This window comes from Cygnus olor, chromosome 11 (genome assembly GCF_009769625.2).
Source record: "Cygnus olor isolate bCygOlo1 chromosome 11, bCygOlo1.pri.v2, whole genome shotgun sequence".
Lineage (NCBI taxonomy): Eukaryota > Metazoa > Chordata > Aves > Anseriformes > Anatidae > Cygnus > Cygnus olor.
Genome location: NC_049179.1, coordinates 19,844,659 through 19,869,745, shown reverse-complemented (window position 1 = coordinate 19,869,745; position 25,087 = coordinate 19,844,659). Strand labels below are relative to the sequence as shown.

At 42.0% G+C, this 25,087-nt stretch overlaps 3 protein-coding genes and 5 non-coding genes across 9 annotated transcripts in view; 7 read left to right on the top strand and 1 right to left on the bottom strand.

The window, feature by feature from the left end:
- The first annotated feature begins 45 nt into the window (after positions 1-45).
- Positions 46-5,630, top strand: RPL4 (ribosomal protein L4). The gene is made up of 10 exons (XM_040570542.1): positions 46-288; positions 1,763-1,934; positions 2,337-2,443; positions 2,876-3,014; positions 3,477-3,601; positions 3,977-4,106; positions 4,523-4,679; positions 4,886-4,969; positions 5,205-5,325; positions 5,411-5,630. The coding sequence occupies exons 1-10, from the start codon at positions 286-288 to the stop codon at positions 5,546-5,548; spliced, it is 1,176 nt and encodes a 391-aa protein (XP_040426476.1). The 5' UTR covers positions 46-285; the 3' UTR covers positions 5,549-5,630.
- On the top strand, positions 1,589-1,690 carry LOC121076395. Its single transcript, XR_005823497.1, has one exon. It is a non-coding gene; the product is annotated as a small nucleolar RNA SNORD16 (small nucleolar RNA).
- On the top strand, positions 2,185-2,256 carry LOC121076398. Its single transcript, XR_005823500.1, has one exon. It is a non-coding gene; the product is annotated as a small nucleolar RNA SNORD18 (small nucleolar RNA).
- Positions 2,711-2,810, top strand: LOC121076401. The gene has a single exon (XR_005823503.1). It is a non-coding gene; the product is annotated as a small nucleolar RNA SNORD16 (small nucleolar RNA).
- On the top strand, positions 3,841-3,908 carry LOC121076400. The gene has a single exon (XR_005823502.1). It is a non-coding gene; the product is annotated as a small nucleolar RNA SNORD18 (small nucleolar RNA).
- Positions 4,150-4,220, top strand: LOC121076399. Its single transcript, XR_005823501.1, has one exon. It is a non-coding gene; the product is annotated as a small nucleolar RNA SNORD18 (small nucleolar RNA).
- A 741-nt stretch (positions 5,631-6,371) lies between the features above and the next one.
- On the top strand, positions 6,372-8,785 carry SNAPC5 (small nuclear RNA activating complex polypeptide 5). Its single transcript, XM_040569734.1, has 3 exons — positions 6,372-6,539; positions 6,886-6,972; positions 7,550-8,785. The coding sequence occupies exons 1-3, from the start codon at positions 6,450-6,452 to the stop codon at positions 7,655-7,657; spliced, it is 285 nt and encodes a 94-aa protein (XP_040425668.1). The 5' UTR covers positions 6,372-6,449; the 3' UTR covers positions 7,658-8,785.
- Positions 8,786-10,517: 1,732 nt separating this feature from the next.
- MAP2K1 (mitogen-activated protein kinase kinase 1) overlaps positions 10,518-25,087 on the bottom strand; it is a 37,563-nt gene continuing 22,993 nt past the window's right edge. For both annotated transcript variants that reach the window (XM_040569732.1, XM_040569733.1), the window contains exons 6-11: positions 18,792-18,916; positions 15,728-15,935; positions 15,025-15,089; positions 13,329-13,390; positions 12,413-12,458; positions 10,518-11,434 (exon numbers count right to left, since the gene is read on the bottom strand). In XM_040569732.1, coding sequence (XP_040425666.1) covers positions 11,321-11,434; positions 12,413-12,458; positions 13,329-13,390; positions 15,025-15,089; positions 15,728-15,935; positions 18,792-18,916 — 620 coding nt within the window. In that variant the 3' untranslated portion in view covers positions 10,518-11,320. The remainder of the gene's footprint in view (positions 11,435-12,412; positions 12,459-13,328; positions 13,391-15,024; positions 15,090-15,727; positions 15,936-18,791; positions 18,917-25,087) is intronic.

The window sequence follows — 25,087 nt, the reverse complement described above, 5'->3', positions numbered from 1 at the left end:
TCCCTCCGCCACAAAAGAGTCCCCCAGTTTGGGAGGTGACGGGCGGCGACGGAGGTCCCGGGGGGGCTCAGAGGGCTCCGTGCGGCCGGTGGCGGGGTGCGGGGAGGGGACCGGAGCCGAGGCCGGGGCCGAGGCCGCAGCCGGGGGCCGGGCGGTGCCGCCGGGGGCGGCGGGCGGGCGAGGAAGGACACGGCTGGTAGCGAAGCAGCAGTGCTACGTCTTTCCTTTTCCGGTTGTGCCGCGGCGGCGACAGGCGGCAGCACGAGGGGCTCCGCCGCTGCCCTCATGGTGAGGGGGGATGGGGCGGGACCGGGCTGACGGCGGGGATGGAGGCGGCCTGGGGCGGGCGGCGGGACCAGGCTGAGGCTGGCGGGCAGAGGGCTGAGGGCAGAGCCGGGCCGCGGGCAGCGCGAGGGCTGCAGGCGTGGAGGGAGGGGGGTGCGGCCGCCATTTTGGAGGCGTCAGCGCTCTGCGGGCCGCCGGGAGCGGGGACGGGGGGGGTGGTCCCCGGCCGGGCACCTCCGCTGGAAGCCGGCCTGGGCCTGGGGTCCTGGGCCTGGGGCCCCGGTCCCGGTCCTGGCCCCGGTCCCGGCCCTCGGGCGGCGTGGGAGATGATGTGGCCTCCTGCCGGGGCAGCAACCGACCAAGTCGGTTTTGTCACGTAGCTCCCTAAAGCAACTCAAAAAGAAGCCACGCGGGAGCTTTGGAGTTAATGTTGAATAGTAGGTAGAACGTTCCTTACAGCTGTGTTTTGTTTTTTTTTAATTGTATTTCTTCTAAAATATTTTATATACATGCAAATATAAACAGGCCTTGGCGTGGAACGGGGCTGCCAATATATATAAATATATACGTATGTATTTATTGCTGATACAGTTCAGATCGTGAACAGTTTCCTTCACCCTGACGAAGTTTGTTGTGTGTGTCTGTGAGGCCCTCCAAGAGTCAGGGCCTTGCCGGTAACCACCATTAGGTACGCAGCACAGTGCCCTCAGTGCAGCTGGCTGGTTACTTTTGGAGTTCTGTGGTGTTTTTAACATCTGTGAAATGAATTATGCACGAGAAAGGGAAGGAAGGTACCTTGCCTGTACTGTTGCCATGAGCTGTTAATGACAAATGAGTTATAACGCTCAGAGATTATTTTGTGAAGATTGCTGTTCAGACCAGCAAGGTATCATTGCTCATCTTCAAGACGTTTTGAAGGAAGAAAGCTGGTGCTGCTGGCCATTCAGTGTTTCATCTCTCAAATTTTGAGGCACTGGGGCCTGTTTGGGGATCCATACTTTAAAAAAGAAATCAGTCTGATCTTAAGTTAACTTGCTTGTAGTCCTTGTGAGTCTCTATATTGTATTAGAGAAGTTGGGTACAGCATTTCAGCTGCTGTACATGATCTGAAATCTTTGAGAAACTGGTAAACACAGGTGGGTTTCATACTTTTTTTTTAATAGCAGATGGATAGTTGTTGAGAAAGCCTAGAGATTGGGTTCTAGATTAACATTACCCAAATGACATCTCCTGAATTCAAACCTCAGGTGTGGTGTTCAGAACGTGGGAAGCGCTGGGGAGCACTATTTTAAGTGAAAACTATTGCTGTGATGATGTAATTTGCGTCTTATCCAGTGTTCAGTGACAGTTGCCTGCTGTCAGCGTGCTGGCACTGTCGAACTGAAGACACCTTATATTCTGAGCAATATTTGATGGTTTCAAATGCTAGTGATGGACTTGACTTGTGCTCAAGAGTTTTTCCTTTTTTCTTTTTCAGGCTTGCGCTCGACCGTTAATATCTGTCTACTCCGAGAAGGGAGAAGCATCAGGGAAGAATGTCACCCTGCCTGCTGTGTTCAGGGCTCCCATTCGCCCTGATGTCGTGAACTTCGTTCACACCAATTTGCGCAAGAACAACAGGCAGCCCTATGCTGTCAGTGAACTTGCAGGTATGGTTTGTCTGCAGAACGGGTGGAATAACTTGTGGTAGCTGTTGATTTTTAATGTAGGTGGGTTAAAATTGAAACAAATCTAGAATTGAAATAAGAGAAGCACCAATCAGTAGGATTTCGAAGAGAAAACAAGGAAACTATTCTGGTTCTTAACGATCTGACTTTAAATTACATGAAATGTTAACTATTAGGAAAAGCAGATCCTTAATATGGTAAGAGTTATTTTACCTAATCATGGTTTGTTTTGCTGAAATGATGAGATTCCACTTCATCGGTCCGTGTTTCTGAACCATATGATAACAGTGGAAGTTCTGATTATTGGTCTCGAACTCAGCGTATCGGTGACGTAGGGGGAATTGCAGTGTTGTCGCTCTCTGAATTAAAATCTTTCTGCTGCAGGTCATCAGACCAGTGCCGAGTCTTGGGGCACTGGGAGAGCCGTGGCTCGTATTCCTCGAGTACGAGGTGGTGGAACTCACCGCTCTGGCCAAGGTGCCTTTGGGAACGTATCCTTTCATAGCTGCTGCTTGCATCGAGTGTAAATCTAAACTCATCCAGGAGAAGTAATTGTAACTAAATGCGAAATGGAATTCCTCCATGTCTTGGGGTAATGGCTGCCCACAGTGATCTGGACTTCAGAGTCTGAGAAAACTTTGATGTGACTAGAAGCACCTGTGTGCAAATTCAGACTTACTTGAATGAACAGAGGCGTTCATTCTTTTTTTTTTCCCCCCTGCAAAAGTGGTGGACGAATCTTGTGATGCATACTGTCTTGCCATGATGTCGTAATTTGCGTCTTACTCTGTGCTCAGTGACAGTTGCCTGCTGTCAGTGTACTGGTACAGACGGTTGACGATCAGTTGATGCTGAGCAAGTATTAAAGAGGCACACTGGAAAAAGAAGCTTCAAAAAGGTTGTTCTTAACTGTAGATGCATAGATGTGTCGTGGAGGCCGCATGTTTGCCCCAACCAAGACTTGGCGACGCTGGCACCGCAGAGTGAACACAACTCAAAAGCGTTACGCCATCTGTTCCGCGTTGGCAGCGTCGGCTCTTCCAGCACTGGTCATGTCTAAAGGTGGGAGCTCTGCTTCGGGAAACGTTTGCCTGCGGTTTGGCATTGCCTGAGCAGTATCAGTAACTGTGATCACTTGAAATGTTTCTTGTGGATAAATAAGTGCTCCTTTAAAGAGTTGAGGCAGTCCCATTCTTCAGCAGGATGACTTTTTGTTAAGTACAACTGGGGGAGGTAACACACAGTTTCGCAGTATTGGAAGTTAGGGGATACTGATGTACTTTGTGCGTTACTGGCACGAATCTTGTCCTCACAGTTAGTGAAAATGAGATTGAATTTTGAATCACGTGGCAGTTCAGTTTGATTTCTGTTCATAGAAGTCATAGATTATGCTTAAAATTTACTTGGGTATTGTTTGAGGCAGGCCTGTAATACTTCATTGAAACTTGTTTACTGTTCTTACTCTGCCTGCATATTAGAGTGTGAATTTCATTTCTACTGCTTTTCATGTTGTATCCTTGTTAGGCCACCGCATTGAGGAGATTCCAGAACTTCCTCTGGTTGTTGAGGACAAAGTTGAGAGTTACAAGAAAACGAAGGAAGCTGTTCTTCTTCTTAAGAAGCTTAAAGCTTGGAATGACATCAAAAAGGTGAGTTGCTACAGGTATGTTCTTACGAATGCAATCCTATAATCTGCCATTGTTAAATTAGGAATCCCAAATAGTTCTATTTGGGTTTGATGACACACAAAATCGATTGGAAACAAAACTGTTTGACTGCTTAAACTTTTTTTTTTAATGTCAGTTTCTTCCTATGCTGCATTACTCTGAGCTCATTTCTCTTCATTTCAGTGTTGCTTAACATTGATAGCTCAGTCTTTTTTGATTCTTGGGAATGATGAACTTCTCACTGGTCCGTGTTTCAGATAATCAGTGATGATTGTGAAGTTCTGACTAAAATGGATTTGTCTTACTATTGTAATTTGGATGTTTTTGAATATTCACAAGTTCAATTTTTTTGTGTAGGTTTATGCCTCTCAGCGTATGCGGGCTGGAAAGGGTAAAATGAGGAATCGCCGTCGCATCCAGCGTAGGGGACCCTGCATCATTTACAACGAGGACAATGGTATCATTAAAGCTTTCCGGAATATCCCAGGTAATTTTAACTTGGAACATGCTTACTCTTGTTGGGAGACTGCCTTGAATGATGAGATTCCACTTCATTGGTCCGTGTTTCTGAAACACATGATTTTGTGGAAGTTCTGACTTAAAGCAGTTGACAACTTTATTTCCAGGAATCTGATTTGGTGATGCTGACAGATATTTACAACAAATTTTATGGCTGTCACCATTCATAAACTGCATTTGGAACAGTATAAATCAAGTTCTTAAGTTTGTTCCTGGAAAAGGCTTCTTTTTTTTAATTTATTTAATACTTTTTCATGCATATGCATATATAACTTAGTGATGTAGAAGTTACTAAGTCCATATCAGTTTCTGTGTCTATTTCTTTCTTAGTTCTGTGTTCTTTGATTTTCGTGATAAATTGAAGAGGTGTCTGTTTTTCTATAGGAATTACTCTTCTGGATGTGAACAAGCTGAATCTGCTGAGACTTGCTCCTGGTGGCCACGTTGGGCGTTTCTGCATTTGGACTGAAAGTGCCTTCCGCAAGTTGGACGATTTATACGGCACCTGGCGCAAACCTGCTACTCTGAAGAGCGACTATAAGTAAGTGCAGCTGATCTCTGACACAACTACATGCAGGTTTAAAAAAAAAAAAAAAAATGTGGCAGAATAACCTGTCAGTGTCAGAGATTCTTCAGGTTAGGTATGGAAAATGAACACCAGTCAGTACGTTTTACTAAATACCTCTTTTCATTGAATTAGTCATGTTTTTTTCCTACCAACCTAAACTCTGAACGTTTGTTTCACAGCCTGCCAATGCATAAGATGACCAATACGGACCTTGGAAGAATCCTGAGAAGCCAGGAAATCCAGAAGGCACTGCGTCCTCCAAAGTAATAATTTTTAACTAATGACTTCCAAGTGTAGTCTATTTTTAGTAATTGCTAAGTGTAAGACTTTTTATTGAGATCAGAAATCTGTCCCTTGAGATGTGAGAGAATGCTGAGGTTTCTTTAGTTACTGGGTGTAAATACTAGGAATTACAGTTCTCCTAAATCAGACTTCAGGGAAAGTTTTATGGAACTTGAACTGTGAAATGTGGTCATGATGTACGTCTGTTCCTTTCAGGAAAAAGATTCACCGTAGAGTCCTGAAGAAGAATCCACTGAAGAATCTGAGAATCATGATCAAGTTGAACCCGTACGCCAAAACCATGCGACGCAACACCATCCTGCGCCATGCTCAAAATGTGAGTACGAATGGAAGCCAGTAGTACAATCTGAAGCATTAAAACCCATTTTGTATTTGCTAATGATCCTTTTTCTTTTTTGTAGCACAAACTCAAGGAAGAGAAGAAAGCCAAGGCCAAGGTCACAGCTAAGGCCAAGGTCTCAGCTAAGGCCCAGACCAAAGGCAAGACTGCAGCAAAAGCTCCAGCGAAGGAGGCAGCAAAGGCCCAGGCTGAAGCGTAAACACCATGCAGTCCTCATCTGCCTAACTTCAGAGAGCTGTATTGTGGATTTACAGCTAATAAATTCTATTGGAACAGTGAAATGCTTCCATGTTTTTCTGACGCTGTTTATTTTGTGGGGGCAGAACGAACTGCAACAGTCAGGAAGATAAAAGTGTAAGTCTAACGTGGCTTTAGAAGCACGTTAGGAGAGGATGTATGGAAGAATTGTGTGTCTTACTGTCCAAGTGGAATGCAGAAACTGGCAGTAGCCTGGGACAAGGGTGTCTGCAACAAAATCAACAGCCTGAGACTTCACATTAAACCTTTATGTCTTAAAACTTGTGCTTTTTGGGTTTGAGGGGAGTGTTACTTAAAAAGAATGCAAATCCTTGCTTTTAAGTATCTTAATTCAGGGTTAGGAAACATTTACCTGACTTAGCCCACTTTGAGCAGCTTTTAGAAGGGAAACGAGCAGAAAGCAGGGACCGTTGGGGCAGAGAGGAGGAGAATTTCTGTCAGCAGCAGGGGGCTGGAGCTGGGGGCTTCCCTCATGCCTCAGTAAAACTACTTTAACGAGCCCCTTTCTGCAGGTACAACCGAGTTACGTGATTTTTTCCCCTTACCGTGCACGACGAGTTAAAACGAACGTTTAATTAACAGCGGAGGCGGCAGCGGCTCTGCCTGCCTCTGGGGCCGCGGCCGGGCGGGGGCAGCCTCGGCCCGGCCCCGCTCCCGCTTGGGGCTGCAAATGGCGGCGGGCCGTGACGTCACGCGAGGCCTCGGCCGCCGGCTGCGGCGGCTCCGCCCGCGCTCACGGGGGCGCTGCCGGGGCCGGGCCGGGAGGGGCCGGGAGGGGCCGGGGCCTCGCGCAGTCGCCGCCAGGGGGCCGGGGCGGCGGGGCGGGCGGGCGGCTGGGCAGGATGCTGAGCCGCCTGCAGGAGCTGCGCAAGGAGGAGGAGACGCTGCTGCGGGTGAAGGCGGCGCTGCACGACCAGCTCACCCGCCTCAAGGTCGGCGGGCACCGGGCGGCGCGGGGCGGAGCGGAGCGGCCGGAACGCGGCGCTGGGCGGGCGGCAGCGGGCCCGGCCCGCCCGGTGCTGGGCCTTCTCCTCATAACGCGAGGGGGCGGCGGCGTCCTGGCGGCTGGCTGCGGCCCCGAGGGGTTTGCTCGTTCCCCGGGGCTTGGTTGGGATTTGGGGGCTGCTGCAGGCAGTAACCGCCGGGCTGGTGGCCCCTCACACACCGAGGGCTGAAGCGCGGCTTCGGCTGCTGTCAGTCATTCAGAAATACCTCATTTCTGTGTGGTAGAGTCCGAGAAGTAACGGTGTAAAGGCTTTTCTGTCCCCGTGTTCGCAGGTGGAAGAGCTGGCGCTGCAGTCGATGATAAGATCCAGGGAGGAGGACGCGGCCGTCCCGGCGGCAGCCGCTGCGGAGAGCCAGGAGGTGAGGGCAGTGCTCGGCCCTGGGATGGGTGGAAGGGGCCCGAGCGGAAAGCTGGGCCCCCTGAATGTGTGCCCTTTTCGGTTGTGTAGTGGTCGTTTTTTTCCCCGGCCGGTTGAGCTTCTTTATGCTTGCTGTTGGTTGAAAGGCCCAGCTGTAAAATCTGTCCCGTTTGTTATGGTTTAAGGTAAGTCCAAAGGGGTTTTCCCAACCCTGAAAGCAGCGTGTTGTTTCCAGAAGGGTTGGGTATACCTTCACTTCGCAGTATGTAAGTATACGAGGCTTATTAAGCATTGTGTCTACTACTCTTAACTGTGACACAGTGTTTTAGCCATCTGATCGTAGGGGATGGAGGTACAGGTATCATCTGAACCTTTACCTAAAGTATAGGTTGAATGGGTTGAAACTCTTTTATGGAGAACTGATGCTCTTTGCTTCGATGGGCTCTTGCAGCCGACGGTTCTAGTACCAAGATCTCTAACAGACACTGTCACCACTCACTTTCAATAGTGGTGTGAGAAGCATTTGGTATTGCTGCTGATTTTGATAACTGGTGAGTTAAATTCTTTTATTGTAACAGACTCTTGGGCAGATGGACAACGAGGCTGCTATCAATCAAACTGAATTACAGCTAAGTCTTCAAGATCATGAAGAGGAAGAAGAAGAGGAGGAGGAATCAGATTCTTGAGAGAAAAAAAAATCAAGGATGGTTTATAATACAGACTCAGGAATTTCTTCTTCATTCATATAAAATTTGCCTACAGATTTTCATGTTCTCCTATGTATGGATATGATCCGTATGATACGCAAGACTCGGGGAGTCTGGGGAAGTTACCCTTGAAGACATGAATATCAGAAGCTTGGCAGATTTTGAATTAGATGTTAAAAGAATGAAAACTTGCTGCACAGATATGTAGCATAATCCATTTTGTGTTTAAAACCTAATGTGTAGCTTATTACATCTTTACACATGGATGGGAAAAGTCATTAATCAAGTCAGACTAATTTAACATAGTAAAAGCAATAATTTGTCTGTTCTAATTTCCAGTTGCTGAAATATAAAACCAGGCCACGGAGGCTGGTTGCTAAACCAATGATTATATTATAACCTCATCTGCTTTAACTGGGAATTTTAAGATATGCAGTGAGCACAGATGTGTCCAGGATTGTCTCCAGGCATTCAGCTGCTATGTTCTCAGTTACACAGACCACCAGACGTACACTTCCTAGAAATGTGACTGATAGATGTAAGTGTTCTTACACTGGGAGAAGCAGATATTGCACTGTTGACCTCATTTTAAGTGCAGTAGCAAGGGAGCCTCTCTTTGTTCCTACTGGTGCTGTTCTTAAGTACTGTCAGTCTGACTGAAACAGTGAAGTATTTTCTACTTGCTCTTTCAGCATAGCAGCTAATTGTCCTTCTACTGTTCCACAAACTGTATGGTAATAATTAGTCCACATTACTTGTAATAAAAAACTAATATTTTTAAATTAGTTTTATTTTCTTTTTCCCCCACAGTAACTTCATAGATCAGCTTAAGTCCACTTTCTGCTTTCAAGTTATCTTTGAAGAGTAGGAGTTTAATAACTTACTTATAAAATGGAAAGGGATATGAAGTCTCCTCCGCAATTTCTTTAATGGTACAGTAACAAGCTAGTGCTGCTCCTACCAGTAACAGTATGTTCCTTCTCCTTGTGGAATGCAGACACCATGTGGTACAGTTATTTTATCAATTCTTGAAGACTTATTTTGACGCACACAAATTCAAACTCTGTTAAACTGATTAAAAACAAATAAAAGTAATATTCTAATTCAGATACTTTGTCAAACTGTCTTACTCAGAAACTGGTCAGTTACAACAATCCAGGCTTATTCACTGCACAGCTAGTAGCTAAAGGTGCTACTGCTGTCTCTGGTATTTGGTATTAGTAGCTCGGAAAAATAATCTTCTCAAGTTTGCTTTTAAGAGTGGGAAAAGTACTTGGAAAAGTGTCCAGTATCCTGGGTGTGGTCAGAACACTTGATTCAGCCACCAGTAACTTCCTGCCACTGTTTGAAGAGAGATTATTTGGCTCTTATTTGGCTTGTAGCTATAGGAACTAGACCATTAGAATGTAAATGTAGCTTCATCCTGTACTAAAGACTAATTGTTTATTTGAGAAACCTGGATATCCTAATGAAAGAGCTTAGAACACCGGTGCAAAACACTTGGCAAAGCCTTCCCAAGGCTTGCAGGGAGAAAAAAGTCTGAGCAGATGTTGTGGCTTGGAGAGACAATTCTTTGCAAGTATCATGCAAAGAGCTGGTTTGTAAGGGGCTCAGTAGACATCCTCTCCTTCCTTTGCATTAGCGCTTGATCTGCTTTGGGCACTGCACTTGGTTCCTTGTCTCCATCTTAAAACAGGTGCACCTGCCTCATGCTTTGCTTCTGCAAAGCCAGTTCTGGAAGGGTTGTTCTAGGGTTTCTTTACCAGAGGCTCATTTTGACCTTCGAAAAAATTGTATTTGTCTTCAGCATGTTACAGAGCAGTTTTCGGGGCTATACTTTATCTCCTTTCTTCCCTCTACCTTTTGTTAGCCAGTGCCTTTTGGATTGGATACTGGATTAAAATAGACAAACTAGTTTGCGTGTTGTAATAAAGTACTCCTGCTGTTATCCTACTACATATAACTGTGCTTACAGCACTCACATTATTGCCGTATGTGGAGCAAACAAGTAAGATCAGCTTTCTTCTCTAAATACTTGCTATTCACAGGCTGCCTATTTCTTTTAACAAATGATACAAAGTACTATTTTTTTTGTATGTATTTCACTTATATTCTTAAACTAAACTACACAGCCCTGTCAATACTACCACCAGTCACAGTCAAGTTGAAGGAAGCCATGGACTTGTCACTGAGTGATTTCCAACTGTTGATAGCTTGAGAACTATTCATGGAAGTTCATGTCTAGAATGATTTGGATTCCGTGTGGAAAGGAACTTCCGAATTCTCCTTGTCTGGTATGTCCTTTCACGGAGCTAAGCTTTGTATAGCATTGCTTAGAGTGGCTGTAAAGAGAACAAGACTTGGTGCTGAGGACATTTTACAGCAACAGTGAATATAGCTTGCCGAGTTTAGAAGCTGAACTTCAGAAGAAAAAACTCACGTGTTGCTGAGCTTCTGCGCCACAGTGCTGGTTTGTCCTAGGAAAATGCCTGCCAATCCCCATCCAGGGGGCTGCAGCAATGAACCAAGCATTAAATGCTGTACAAAGCTCGTGAGCACTACACAGTCAAAACTTCTGTAGTCAGATTTCCCCCAGACATGCCACACAAATCCAGTACGCAGGATAGTAACAGGCTCAAGTGACACCTGGCTCTAGCCCTCTAATTTCACAGCTATATTAGAAATTCTCATTTTACATACACAACTTCATATTTCTCAGAACCAAGAATACTACACAGTTGTGAAAAAAAAAGAGGCACAACATATAACACAGTCACGATTTAGGATTAAGGTCTTGGTTAAATTTTTCTTTTTGAGTTCAAACAAAAAATTCAAGAAGTTACTTGATAATATATTTATTAAGAGAATTCATTGCTAAACATCTGAAAGAATAAAACAATAGAGGATCTTCATACACTTTAGACACCAAACACAGCTGTCATGAATCTTTAGGTTAAAAGAAAGCAAACTGCCTGGATCTTTGTCATGATTCTGTAGGACACTTCCAAGAGCTAACTTTTAAAAATCAATTAGAAAGACATACATCACTAAATCCAAGTATGATGATACATTTTAAAAATAAATATAGAAATATGAACAAGTCTACAATTAGAATATTGCCCTGTACATTCCAAGAAATACAGAGCTCTTGCCTTCTTTACCTGGAAAGAGAGATCTCTAAACAACAGCAAAATTGGAACCATTAGGCCTAACTTTCAAGATACAGTTTGGCAGCAGCAAAAGCATGCTCGACAGATACAGTTTTGGAGCATCCCTAACCCTTTTTGCGTGGGAGATTAGGTAAGCATGATTGAAGTACCAATGATTTACAAAGAATCTTGATAAAGTTCAAACAAGCTAGGGGTAAATACCCCCAGTGATATTTCATTAAGAAAGAATATCCATAATCACTTAAAATCAGCAAGCACTGTAACTTAAACATCTTACATTTTGGTCAGCAAACAAATGTAATCCAATACAATACCAATTAGTTTATGACAAAATTTAAAACCATTTGGCACATGCTATAAAGACATTCTTCCTTAAGAGGTGAAATACATGTTTGAACAGGTACAAGCTTAGGAAATAGGACCAAAGTAGCGCTGTTAACAGACGTACAGTACAGTATTTGCTCTTCCATATTCAGACTCCAGCAGCATGCGTGGGTGTACTTGGTTGGTTAAGGCCTATGGTTGAACAAAGCCATCCTGCAAAATCCACCTCCTCTGCTTCAGATCTCTTAATGAAAGCATGAATCTTAGCAGAGGAAAATAAAATTACTGAAATGCTCAAGATAACGTGATCAGGTAAAGAATAATTTTGAATAACATGAGTTATAAAAAGCCTAGTTTACTTCCTGTGTTCATGTGGTTTGGCAGATTTTATAGCTAGCTTGAAGTGACCAGTAAAACTTTTCTATAGGATTAATGAGATAACCAGCATATGAAATGTTCGCATTGCAAAGTATTCCAGAGAAATACTGCCTACAGAGTGCCTATTGCAGAATAATTACACCACAGTATATAAGGATGTGACTCAGCCACTTGATAATACTCTGGAAAATGTCTGCCTGTGCTTTCATACACAAGGGCTTTTTGTAACAGGATTTGATTGCTTTTTGCACTCTTACTACACAGCAGTATCAAGGCACAGAAAACTTGATTTTTATGCAGTAGAACTTCGGCCCTATCATTAAACTTAAGGCCATTACATAAAGTCATTTCATATAGAAAAAAATGCAAGATTTGTTTGGGGCCAGTAGTTCTACAGATTTTGTAAGACAAAGCTGATGAGAGACATGCAAATTTTGTTTCTCAGATGTTGATAAAATTTCATTTAACTAGTCCCTAAGATAAGTGGAATTTGGTTCTTTCATCATCTTACATACTTTATGATTGGTTAATAAACCAAAGTATAAACCGAAGTAAAAGAGAATTCTTCTGCTAATCAATTTAACAGTATGAAGTCATACACTTCTTCTAATTATCAAATGTCAGATTGAAAAACCCACCAGTATGGGGCTCCTGGACAGTTCCTGTTCTAGGGGTGTGTGAAAGCTTGAAGCCCCTTGATCTCTGGATGAGAAAAGTGGCCCCTTCCAACAGTTTGAGCCGTTTGTATCAAGAGGCACAAACAACATTCTAGGCCATATGCTCATCCTGGTCTCAGGTCAGCTGAGGAACCCAACCTGCATGGAAGTAGTGCTCCTAGTTCAAGTGAAGAACTTTCACTTACCATCAGCTGCTTCAAATCAGCTCTCTCAGCAGGATTTTTAATTAAACTAGGAAAACAAAGTGTTACACAAGTTATACTCTTAAAATAAAGATCAAGCTAGATTGTTAGTATACTGCTTTCATCCTGAGAAGATACCACTCTAGATAAAAGCATGAGGTAATGTACTGCCACTCAAACAGAACTGGGTCTGTAAGCAATTCTCTTCTGTAGGTTTCACAGGCATAATTTTAGGTATGAAATCCTGAGTTGCCAGATATTGTTCAGTGGGGGCAGGAGTGAGCATCTGGAACCAAGCTGGAGAGATCAAATTCCCATTTGAACTCGGCAGTCTCAGCCGCTTTATCCCTCAAGTCTCTTTTACTGAAGTCTTTTTCAAGCTCAGTATCAAGTAGATGTTACTTTGTATTACAGCTCTTTCTTTGAGAAAGAAGTAATTCATATATGTAGCTTTAGAAAAAAAGACAACTAATTTTTCCCACATTAATGAACTACCTCCCTAAGCACTGAATTTACTGTCTCAGTGCAGGTTACACTGAAACAGAATTGGAAAAGTAAACAAATGCGAGAATGACTGGTAAGATAAAGATGCTAGTTCAACAAACCATTAGGGAAGAGAAAAAGCATCTGGAGCCTAGAAGACTTCTGTATCATATGGAATGCTCACTACAGAATGCTGTGAAGGTTACCCATGAAAGTCCACATCCTCCTACAGAAGCGTGTTGTATGATCAGTCCACAAAAGTACTGTGGTGTCTTCAATGCTGAGAAAGTACTAAATTAGAGTTGCACACAGAACCAGAGATCGTATTTTACAGAGGGGAACATCTCTTAGCTCTGGGGTTCTCTTTGGATGCATATGCTGTCAAGCTGGTCCCTGTAAAATGAGCTTTAGGCACAGTAACAGAGAAAATACTTACCATTTGTTAACAAAATCTTGAAATTCAGAACCAAAAACACCATTGGGCAATTTTGGAGGTGGCTGAAAACAAAAGAGAAGAGTTGTTTAAAGCAGAAGAAATACATGAGGCTGCACAACCTACCCAGAGATCTATGAGTTATATGTTTAATATCTGAGTAAAGGTGCAAAGCCAAATAATGCAGCCCTAGTGCTACTCAAGCCTTCTTTCAAAGCTGAGCTCTGAGGCAAGCGTCAGGCCGACCTCCGTTTCCATGCATACAAACAGAGCATGTGCTGTCATATGATTTATAAAAGTAAAGATGCTCAGTTTATTACTGGCTAATTTTGGCCAATGCTTACTGATAGCTACTGGATTTTACATGTTTCTGTAATAAATCAGACCGGTTTGTGGTTTGTTTTTATTATTATTATTGTTTTTAAACACACATACCTCAGTGGGGTTAACACAGCCCTGAGATGTGATTAAAGAAGGCTCAGAGCAGTCTACAGTAATTAGCGTTGTGTTATTCTCCTTACTACTAATCCCCAGTTTGGGGAATGGAAGACACCCTGCATGGCATTACTTCCAAAATCCCTTTGATCTGAATATTCTGTCCCAGGGAATTAATTTGTTCAGATTTAGAAGTCAAAATGAGTTCTCAGGTACTATATGAACCTGCATATTATTGTCTTGTTTTCCATGGCATTTGCTATAGAATCAGTGTAAAGTTTTCATTCTTACACCAGGGGTCCTACAAGCACTTGCACTTATGATTACTTTTAAGTGCAGACTTGAGATGCGGCCTGCAGCCGATTACTGGTGTGCAGGCCTTGATACAGCAGCTGATGCTGAAGATCCCTTGCACTACACCAGAGGTAGCAGAACGTAATCTTGTCAAATTCTCAGCTTTAGTGACCTCAGCTTAGAGTGACCTCCTCAGGGAAGCTACAAGATCATGACCATAGTATCTTAAGTAACCCAAAGCTAACACTATTCCAAGACTTAATGCCTTCATATTAAGCGTTATGTAACATACAAAATAAATTTGTAACCTGAGAGAACAGTGCATGCAGCCAAGGAACAGAAGCAGTTATAAGTATCCTTCAGTAGCAGAAACGATGAGTAAAAGCTAGTCTTCGCAGAGACCTATACACCAACTGTGCTTTTTAGATAAGTGTCAGATACATCATTTTATAATTTATTCACCTTGAACAATTGTTATCCAGCTGTTATAAGTCATAGCTAACATGAGCTTTTTTTTTTTGACAGACACAAGTAATGAACTCGTGTGAACTTCCGTTGCATTTGTAAAAATACAGAAAATAGACTATCAATTCTGACGTACTACTCTCTTAACTAGCCTTGTAGCTTAGATATCTGAAATAGTCTTATGAATCTGCTTATTTACCATACTTTAAAAGAAAATAACAGTTTTGTATATGCTTGATAGTACTGTTTGCTATTAAATCTAACAGGTTGCGTGACCCAGGCTGGAAAACCCAAAAAGCTACTTAACAAGGGTGTAAAAGAACAAGCTAAACCATCCCCAAGAATAATTTAAATTCAAGCTGACACAGAAAACAAGGATGTCTCTCATATTGCAGTAATAAAAGATCACAAGAACTGACATAGTGTAACACTAACCCCACACCCAGTCAAATTCTAGAATGCTTTAAAAGTTTACAATTAAATTGGTACAAGTGCAATTGCTTACCTCATTGACGATGTAATCAAGGAGTTCAAAGATTGCCATTGGCGGCCGGCTGTCTGGTCCATAGGCTAAGAAGAAATTTTGGAAGTAGAAAAACACAGAGTGTTACTCTCCACCAGAGGCAGGGGTGCTTTAAAAAGCTAACAGTAACGTATTTGATTCTTGTATGGTGGACTTGCTGGGCAGCCAGTAAACTTTAGAGAAGTGGAACAGCAAAGTAATGCTTTCATGCAAGGAGAAACTATTATTTTTGAGTTGATGCAAATCATTAACTTCACTTCCTAATAGGAAGTCTTCCTATTGTACTTGGACCATACTGCATCTTAAAGAGATGAACCATATCAACAGAACATGTCTGTTCATGAACAGCCTGGTTATTAGCAAAAGCACATTTGGTCCTTGATTTTCAAGCTCAAATACCTCCTCATAGCAAGACTGAACCAGGTGCCCAATGCAATCCTGTTCTTTTGAAAGTTTAAAGCCACGCTATGCAAATCAATACTAGGTAAGGAAATAGAAAACAATCTAACAGATTTTATACCTTACCATTGGAAACCTCAGCTTAGTTCCAAATTACTTTAAGATGCTGCAAAGGTGCCTCAGTGGTACAGATGAAAAGCTTCTTAGTAGGCGTTACATTGGCACCTTTTTTTTTTTTATTGTTTTACAGCAAATATAAAAATATTTGCCTCACGTTGGAACTTACAGCTCACTGGTCGACCAGGTGTTCTTTGCCTGGGTGAGGTCTCAGCTACTGGAGAATCTCCCTCTACTGGGCAGCCAAACATTAACTCGAGCTCCTTAGAGTCAGGAGGAGGAATCGGGTATCTGCCAATGGCCATTTCTACCAGTGACAACCCCATACTCCATATGTCTGATTGCACAGAATAATGGGTCCCCTGTAGTCTTTCCGGCTACGAAATGAAAGAAAGAAAGAAAGAAAGAAAGAAAGAAAGAAAGAAAGAAAGAAAGAAAGAAAGAAAGAAAGAAAGAAAGAAAGAAAGAGACACAGTAAAACACCGTAACAAAAAAAGAAAAATTAGAAATTGCATTCTGCTGTAGTATGGATAAAGTGAGAGATGAAGCCCCAACTTACTAGTGTGGCATACGCCAACGAGCGAGGTACCTTTATTTAAATCTCAGCTAAAGTTCCAGAATCCTCAGAAACTTTGTATACAACCATTACAAATAAATCTGGGACTTGAAAACCATTACATTATGTTGCTGCTTTATTCCTTTAACATAATACCTCAATGTTGCAATTATTAATAGTGATGGAATAATTAAAGAACAAGGAAACAAAACTAGCATTGGTAACTAAACACTCACCTTGCTTCCCTGAAAAGCCCTTTTTGGTTTTATGCTTTGAGAAAAAGAGGGAAGGGTATTTAATAGATTCTGCATGGGTCTCTGGTGCTCTAGCAATAATCTTGTGGTTTGTGACACTTCTCAGCTGATACCATTCTCATAGGTCCCTACAGCAGAAATGCATTTATGCAAGGCACGCATACTTCAGTTTTAGATCCATATTCAAATAATTTATATACAAACTACTGACCTCTATAATCCACTGAAACAATAAAACATAACACTGAAGTTGAATGACAAAGTCTTATGCAGTGCGCACTTTTCCCAGAGGTATAATGACTGGGATAAACATATATAAGACAGGAAGATAGATGCCTGTTCCATTATTTAAACCACCTACAACTTATGAGCTGACCAACAACAATGTAACAGGCTTAAGTTTTTCTAAGGAAAAAAAAAAACAAAACTAGAGTGGGATGAACAAAAGCAAGTTCAGGAGAGGTTATATATGCATGCTAATACAACTATTATGAAAGTGCATGCAGGTAAGACAACAGATTCAGCTAAAAATAGATTGTGCGTTGTTTTTACATGACTTGGACATTGGAAACAGACTTAGCAATGTCTTTTTTGGGCATCAGTTGAATCGTGATGGAAACCATATGTGGATACCCCAATCATATCGCTCCAAAGACCCTCAGTTCTCCTCAGCGTAATCATCTCCTTTTTCCTGCCTAGAGAACTAAAACAAGATTAATCCTAAACTAACTCCTCTTGCCTAGTTTTTGTACTTATTCTATCAGTACTCTTAGATGCTAAAAGTATTTCCTTCAACGTTTAGTATATTGTTCTACATCATCCTTTGATCTGTTTTTACTGAGACTCCTCAAAGAAAATAATCACTTTTCTGTTCTTTTTAAAAAATCAAGATAATTTTACAAAAATCATGCAGACTCCAGTTCATATGCATATTTTGGAAAATTTGAAGCATTCCCATAGAACATAAGAATGCAGTATTACTGTAAAGTCCTTCCCTTTGCAATAATGGGAAACAGTTTTGTTAAATCAATTTTGTACCATTTGTTAAGGTTACACTTGAATTCTCTCCAGTGTCCCATCTCAGCAAGTTCTCAACTATTTGGGTAAACTACATGATTGCTAGGCAATAAAGATAAAGATGCCCAGAAAGGAGGATACACACTGTTTCATAAAATTTCTAGTGCTGCACAAAACATTTAAAATCTAGAAAATATATTTGAGTTAAGCAATTTTGATTATACACACCTTCATATAGTAGAATATGATGTTCTTTGGCATGTAACAATTCTCTAGCTATCATTTGAAAAAGTACGCTAAGGGAGAAAGATATTGCAGGAAAAGGTACTTCAGAGACTATTAAAAGAGTATCACCAACACAGCTTGGTCTGTGACATATGGTGACAGAGCACAAAGCTGAATCTCAGTTTTAGAAAAAAACAAATTGATGAAAACTGAAGGCAGATAGCACTCTGCTCTTGTTCCTTCTACTAGAAGAAATGGGAAAGCCAGTAGTATGCTGAAGGTTTACAAGAGATGGACTTTTTTTGCGCACTATTAGCAACAGTCCCTAAGTGTATGTGGGAACATAAGCCACAGTTATTTCAAGTATGTTACCCATATTAAATGACAAAAAAAGAAAAGACTGTCTTTGATGTTGAAAAGCAGGTCCCACGCTGAGCAGAAGCAGCATTATTATGCTTTTTTCCTTTGAGTTTAAGCCCACGCAGTTTCAATCCTACAGCAGGATCTCTGCACACTCCGGTTTTATGAAGTAATTGGCTGTATGCTGAACAGGTGAGTACATTAGAATAAGAGATCTGTTATTTTCATTAGCACTGAATTCACATAATGCAAAGAGCTCCGCTGAAAAGCAAGTTTCAAGGTGCTGCTCATGAACAGGAACACAGATCTGTGTAAGTAGTCCCAGATTAGCTGCCATGGCCTTGTCCACACCAGCCACTCCCATGCTTTTCCTTGCTGCTAGTCCCAGATTGGGTTCCCAGGAGCAGTCACAACAGAACCCCTAATTAGGCAGCAGTTTGCCTCCATAAGCGACTGTAGCAAAATGCTGGAGTGGAAAGAACTGGATTTAATAAGAACAAGATACAAACACTGTTTTTCCAGAGATGCATGTACACGAAACCTAAACACATTAACCAATTGGATTCTGCAACGTGGATGTAATTGCACCTCTTTTGTAGTGTTATGAAAATATTCCTGTTGCAAGAAAAGCCAAGCAACACGTTCTCCCTCCCCCCACCCCCAATCTGATATATGGCATATGCCTGGAATGCAGGAAGTGAAATAAAGACTATGAATGTAGTAGAGGTAACAGCAACAGTTGGTTTCTTGTTTGATTACTGGAATCGTGATAACTCTACCATAATGTATAGTAAACTCAAAGCTATAAAATCTGTACTTACAGACATGTAGGAGCGCGTGCCAACAAACGAGTTTGCCATAGAATCTATCAGTTGTCCACTGACACCAAAATCACAAAGCTTGATTTCACCTCTAGAGTTTACCAAAATGTTAGATGGTTTAACATCTGGAAAAAAATGAATGGATGATTTATAACTATAATAGATAAAATGGGAAATTTGACAATGAAAGTAACATAAGAGGTGAGAACTATCATGTGCCTCCCTTTGTTCCCCTTCTAACTATCCCATAACTCCTATCCCTTCTCTGGGAATACTCAGAGAAGAGATCTGGTTCCCTACCCAGACCCAATTTGTGGGCTCTCTTTAAATATAAATAAGTGAAAATAAACTTTTTAAAATACAAGTGCAAAAAGGCTGTTGGTTTTCAGTTTGGATTTTACCCACCTTCTTGGCTTTCAAGTACTATGTTTGTGCAACTACAGCTTCCTTGCAACAACTAATACTTGGCATATGCTGACATACCAACGTAACTACTCTTTAGTGATGTTCTTTTGCCTAGAAATAATCAAGAAACCCTATAAATTTTTTTTAAACAAAATTCATTGAACTTCAGCAGCTACTCAACCATCCCTGACTTAAACTTTGGGTGCACATAAACAAAAAAAAATGGTTTTGCCATAGGATGTTTTAAAACACTTCTGAAAAAATAATCTAGCCTATTATTGAAGTGCTACACTTAAAATACTTGGAGATTGTTTACCTGTGACAGAACCCCCTTGTGATTTGAAATTAATCACTACCTAAATGGAAGCTTAATGAGGGCCACTGGTAACTATGCAACTAATAACAGCTATTTGTGAATGCAAAGGTGCTGAGAACAGTTTAGTATTTCTTTGATAAGTGTAAGAAGTGTGTGTTTTTTCTTTCCCCTAAATATATCTTGCTGCTTATCTGGTCTTTACCAGTGGTGCATTATCAAGAGAAGTAATCAGCAGCTCACAATTGCAAAGCTACGGGTCAACAATAAAAGAGGGTACTATACGTTATTTTTGAAGGAAGCAATCAGCTCATGGTATCACAATCTCACTTTAGTCTCTGCTATTCAAGAGCAGATCCACAAGTCTGGAGCCTATAGACTATTTTCATTTGCTTTTCCACTTTCAGACACGGATAAACTCCAGGTAGCTTTCATTTCGGTGACTGCAGAACTGACCTTCGTTTGCGATGTCAACGGGATGTCACTGGAAAGATGGTACTAACATGACTCCTCCTCACTAGGAAAAGATCCCCATGCAGGAGGTTATGGATCTTCCTCGCTGAGCAAGATCCACCAAGATTGGAAATGGAGACAAAATATTTTATCTGTTTAATCCCCCCAGCCCACTTTCAAAGGCCAAACCAAAGCTTCAATAAATACATTATTTACTTCTGTAAACTGTGTGTACATTTTCTGGTTCCTGAAATCACCTTTCTAATACAGGAAACAAACTGTCCAGGCACACTGGAAACAAGGTTTTGTGCTGATCTGTGCACACAAGTTCCTCTCGGCTCCGCTGCAGCACAGGGAGCCTACAGCTAGTCCACTTCACTTGGAGCAAGCACTGGCCCACAGGAAGCCCAGGCAGTGATTTAAAACTACCCCATGGCCTCAACACAAAGGAAATCGTGTCTGCGTACACCTTCCTTCTCCTGACAAAAAAAAAAAAAAAACCTACCTGGCAAGAGCAGTTGGGATTTTCTCCATACACGAAAGATGGACATGTATTCTGTGTGTACTATTTTCAATTCCACATCCCTGGGAAAGTAACTAGCTCAATACAACACTGCTCAATACATTTTCCTCCTGTACAAGTAACAAAGGCACTGGGCAGTTTGTGGGGCCGTTTACCAGGCAGGAACCACAATGTTAGACACTGGTTAACGGAGCAGGGAGCTCTTGCACAGGCACAGGACTTCAGCAGAGGGACTTTAGAAGCCTTTTGGACCTACAGCTCTACCTTCTGCAAGTTCTACCTTCTTTATGCAAGTTTTGACTATTTGTAGAGACCTCACCACAAGCACACTTCACAATGAAAAGGAAGAATTCACTCTAGGAGCTTGTCCTGTTTAAAATTTCATTAAGGAAAAAAAAACAAAACCAGTTTTGTTGATGCAGAGAAGCAGGCAGCAGAAATATGAAACTCCCAGCTACACAGGAATCTTCACCTAAAGTTCTGTGTAAAGGCAAAGTAGAAACGAGTGTTTGCAAAATACACAGGAAGCACTGCAGAGCCTGGACAAATTCTACAGGCCATGTTTGGACTGCACACCTATGTACCTCTACTAGTTCGATTCAGAACACGGATAAGTCTCCACTTACCTCTACAGCTCATGAATGTTTCACGTTCATAATTAAAGGGCAAAATCCCATCAGCATTCCACTGTCAATGAACCAAACGACACTGAAAATTTCACGTTCTAGAAACCACCTGGTCTTTTGAAGACTTAACTTTTATCTTCAGTGTTTGTCTAGCTTATAATCACATGCTGCAACTTTCTTACAATAGCACAGCAAATCATGACTGCTCACTGACATTTATGTAAAGTCTGCCTCTCCCTGAGCACTTCAATTCTTCTCTCAAGGCCCCCAGTGTGATCAGAAAGCGCTGTTAGGAACATTGCTGTCTTTCCACTCTAAATGTGCCTTGCTATGCTATTTTAACTCCAGAGTGCCTAAGCTCTTAAGCAGTTTCTCTGGAAACCAAAAAGAAGCCAAACGAAACAGGAACGCCAAGGCATCCTTCACAATGTACGCTTAACTTGCAAGAAAAGGACAAGTCTCGAAAGGAAGATCAAATGTGCTACAGAAGCAAGGTATCGAAGTTCTAAAGAAGATGAAAGGACATTGCAAGCATCACTCCAGACTATCCAGAAGCAGAGCTGTGCAACTCTAGGGACACCCTTAGCCAGTCCAGATGCACAGACACATGACACTGAAGAGGGAGCTAGTAAATAAAAAAAGGCTTCTAAGTTTATAGGATGTCAACTACCCTCTGTAAGAAGTATGCCTCCCCTGCCTGAGCTTTGCTCTCTCTCACAGGGAGAAAGCCAGTTCATTACGAAAGAATGAAGGCTCAGAACATTATCATAGCAACATCAGGCAAGAGTATTTTTCTTTTGTATGTGGAAGTTGGGTAGCTGCACTTGAGAGCGTATTTATCTTGCAGTGCATTATTGGCATCTTCCAACCACCCAAATATTTAAAAGAAAGTTCATCTCTGTTTGCCACAAGTTCAGCCGTACGAGTGTCCTCTGGATATTCAGACAAACGCAGCCCAGATCTCCAAGACAGAGGAGTGACATCATGGACATTAAAGTCAAAAAAAAAAAAAAAGATGACTTAGAAAACTACAACTAAGGTCAACATATATCAAACAGACATAACCGGGAGTTTCTTAGCATCTTTCCCCCATTACGATTTCTGATTTTAAGTAAATTCTCAGGACTGGATCTTGGGGGAATGACCTAGGAACCAACGCACTGGAACAGCCCCTTGGCAGCACCCTGCTGTGCTGTACCTCCTGCCCTGAAGCTGCTGGCTGCAACTGGAGCTCAGAAATCTCAGAGCACTTCTGATGCAGGAGGAGATTTTTCCAGAGAAAATTACACCCCTGACTGTGCTTAAGAAGAACTAAACTTACCTTCTGATTAATTTATAGTATTTTTATTCACCCAGTGGAAAAGCAAGCAAAAAAGGTTGTGTGCATTAAAAACCTACCATAATATACCTTGCAATTAGGGAGAGGACATTTCTTTCCTTGTCATCTGGTGCCTTCTGGTATTAACCAAAGGTAAACAGCAGCACAGAAGCAGCATTTTCTGTATCACTGTTACAAATATATTTAACTGAACAGGAACTAGCACGAGGATATCTACCAGAGTCATGCTCCTAGCCCCCTTCCTTTTCTGTGTCTGTTTTGTATCCCTCAGCTCGTTTCTCAGAAGTTTTGCAATTTCTGTCATGTCTTTTCAGAGAACCAAAACAAAGCATGATAGTCCAGATGAGCTAACGGTCTATAAAAAGACTTTTCCATTCCTTCCTTAATAACCCCTAATGACTTCTTCCTTGAGCTGTCTGCAATGACATGTGAATACTTTTCCTCAGAGGTCACAGCTAGTTCAGGACCCATCTGTGCATGTGAGCACTAAGCTGAACCTCATGATGAGCAGCAACCACATCCCGTTGGGTTTTTGCCATCCTTTCTGATTGTCACTTCTTCTTAATCCAAGCAAATGCATCACTTACCAGTTTTGCCAATTTGTTTTTTATTCCTTTCTTTCAGCTCAACATTATTTGCCAGTCTTGCAGTCCATAAACTCTTTACCCTGAAATACTCTCTGGTGGGTTTTCCCCCTGTGGTGACAATTACAGCCCTTTGTCTTACTGCCTCCCGGTAATGGCAAAATCCCTGTTGCACTAGCCACACCTTACTGCTGTCAACCACACCAACACACAGAAATCTGACATCATAGACACAGAAGTCTATACAGTACAACAAAAGCAGAGAACATTCGATTTATAAAATATACATTCATGGGTGAGACTAATCAGGAAACCAAAGAACAAGCAGGATGCCTACAAGTTTCAAAGGAGGGATTCTACACACAAACAATTCCCTCCGCTCCCCAAAATTTTATTTTATAGTCTTACATACTACCAGAAATAAGTAGCTGTATGCTTATTTGCTGGCTAGCTAACAGCTGTTACCTATGTAGAATAGTTTGTTTTGAAGATAGAAGTTCATATTTTGCATCTTACTGTTAAAAGACATTTTGTACTATCATCTACCTCTGCTCTTCCTGGCATGCTCAAGGGCCAGGTCATTACAAACTGCTGCTGATATTGCAGTGCCACACAAAGAAAATGAATTAATGGAATGAATTCCTCCCTGAAAATGAGTTATCCCAAATCTCGCTCTCTTTTGATTTAAGAACAAGATTTTTTTGGCCTTTTTTTGCTACATGTGTTTAGCGAGGATGTCTATTTTCAGGTCTCCCACTCTCACAACAAATACAACAAACCTTACTAAACCAAGCCCACCAGCTGCACATATTTTTTCCCGGGAACAGGATGAGTTCTAACAAACAGTACATGCCAGATGCTGGTCACACCATGTCAGTGCAGTACTAGATAATCACTGAGGGCCAAATATAGAAGCTAGAGAAAATAAAACAAATCTCCAACAATTACAACCATGTCACCAAAATAATGCTGACCCAGTTATACCAGAACTGGGCCTTCACTAGTACTATTTATTTCAGCTGGGATTCTAGGAGGCACTCTGGAAAAAAGAAACTATTTTGCCAGAAAAAGCTTCACCTGCACTAGAAGGGTTTTCCCAGGCGAACATACTGATATCCTTATAGGACAGACTGGGCTTCAGCTTAGCTTCGCTATGTAGCCCCCTTGAACCAGGGCCATATGATACCAAGAATTCTTAAATAAGAAATTAACAAAAAAGCCTAAGTAAAATGGTAATGTAAGATTTTTTTTTTTAAAGGTTAAGCTTATAAGATATCAAATAGCAGAGAAGTCAGTACATTTACTATGGTATTGGGCTTTGAAGCCAAATTTAGCATTTAAAGAGGCATTACCTAAGCGTGTTCTGACAACACTAACCCCTACTGACACTATTTCGGTCTATATATTTCCAATGCCTGCCATTTTTTCACATGCCAGCACCCGTTAACCAGGGGGTACCACACAGCAGCCCAGCCCACACTCAGCTGAGCAGCCCGCCAGCCTCCAGGACTCCGCAGCGCAGGGCAGACCTTGCTCGTAAGCCTGACGTGCAGAAAGCTGAACAAGGGCCCTCCTCAACCACGAAAAGCTGTGACAGCTCAAGCCCATGTGCCAGCCTACACGAGGCTCATCTTACATGTGGAGTCTACAAATAACGCACACAGGGGCAGCCTGTCCAGCAGACTGCTAGACAGGATCGACGATAGGAACCGGAGAGCTTGTACGCAGCAGCTTACGCTGCCAGGCACGGTCAATCCAGGAACGTTGGAAGCAGCACAAAAGAGGAACTCATTTGTCCACATATTCAAAGAGTAACCTCTAATGCGGCCACTGCTGCGAGGTTTCACTGCACTTAAAATCAGATTGGCTGCGTTTTGGATGTCAGATTTACAGATTGCAGAACTGTTAAGAACTGCTGTCTCAACAGCCAGCTGAACAAGAGCAACCTAAAAAAACCTCAGGCAACCAACAAACAAACCACTGCTGTACCTGAACTGAAAACTACAAGATGCGACGTTCACTCTGCCAGCGTGCCCTAAAATAAGATGATCTT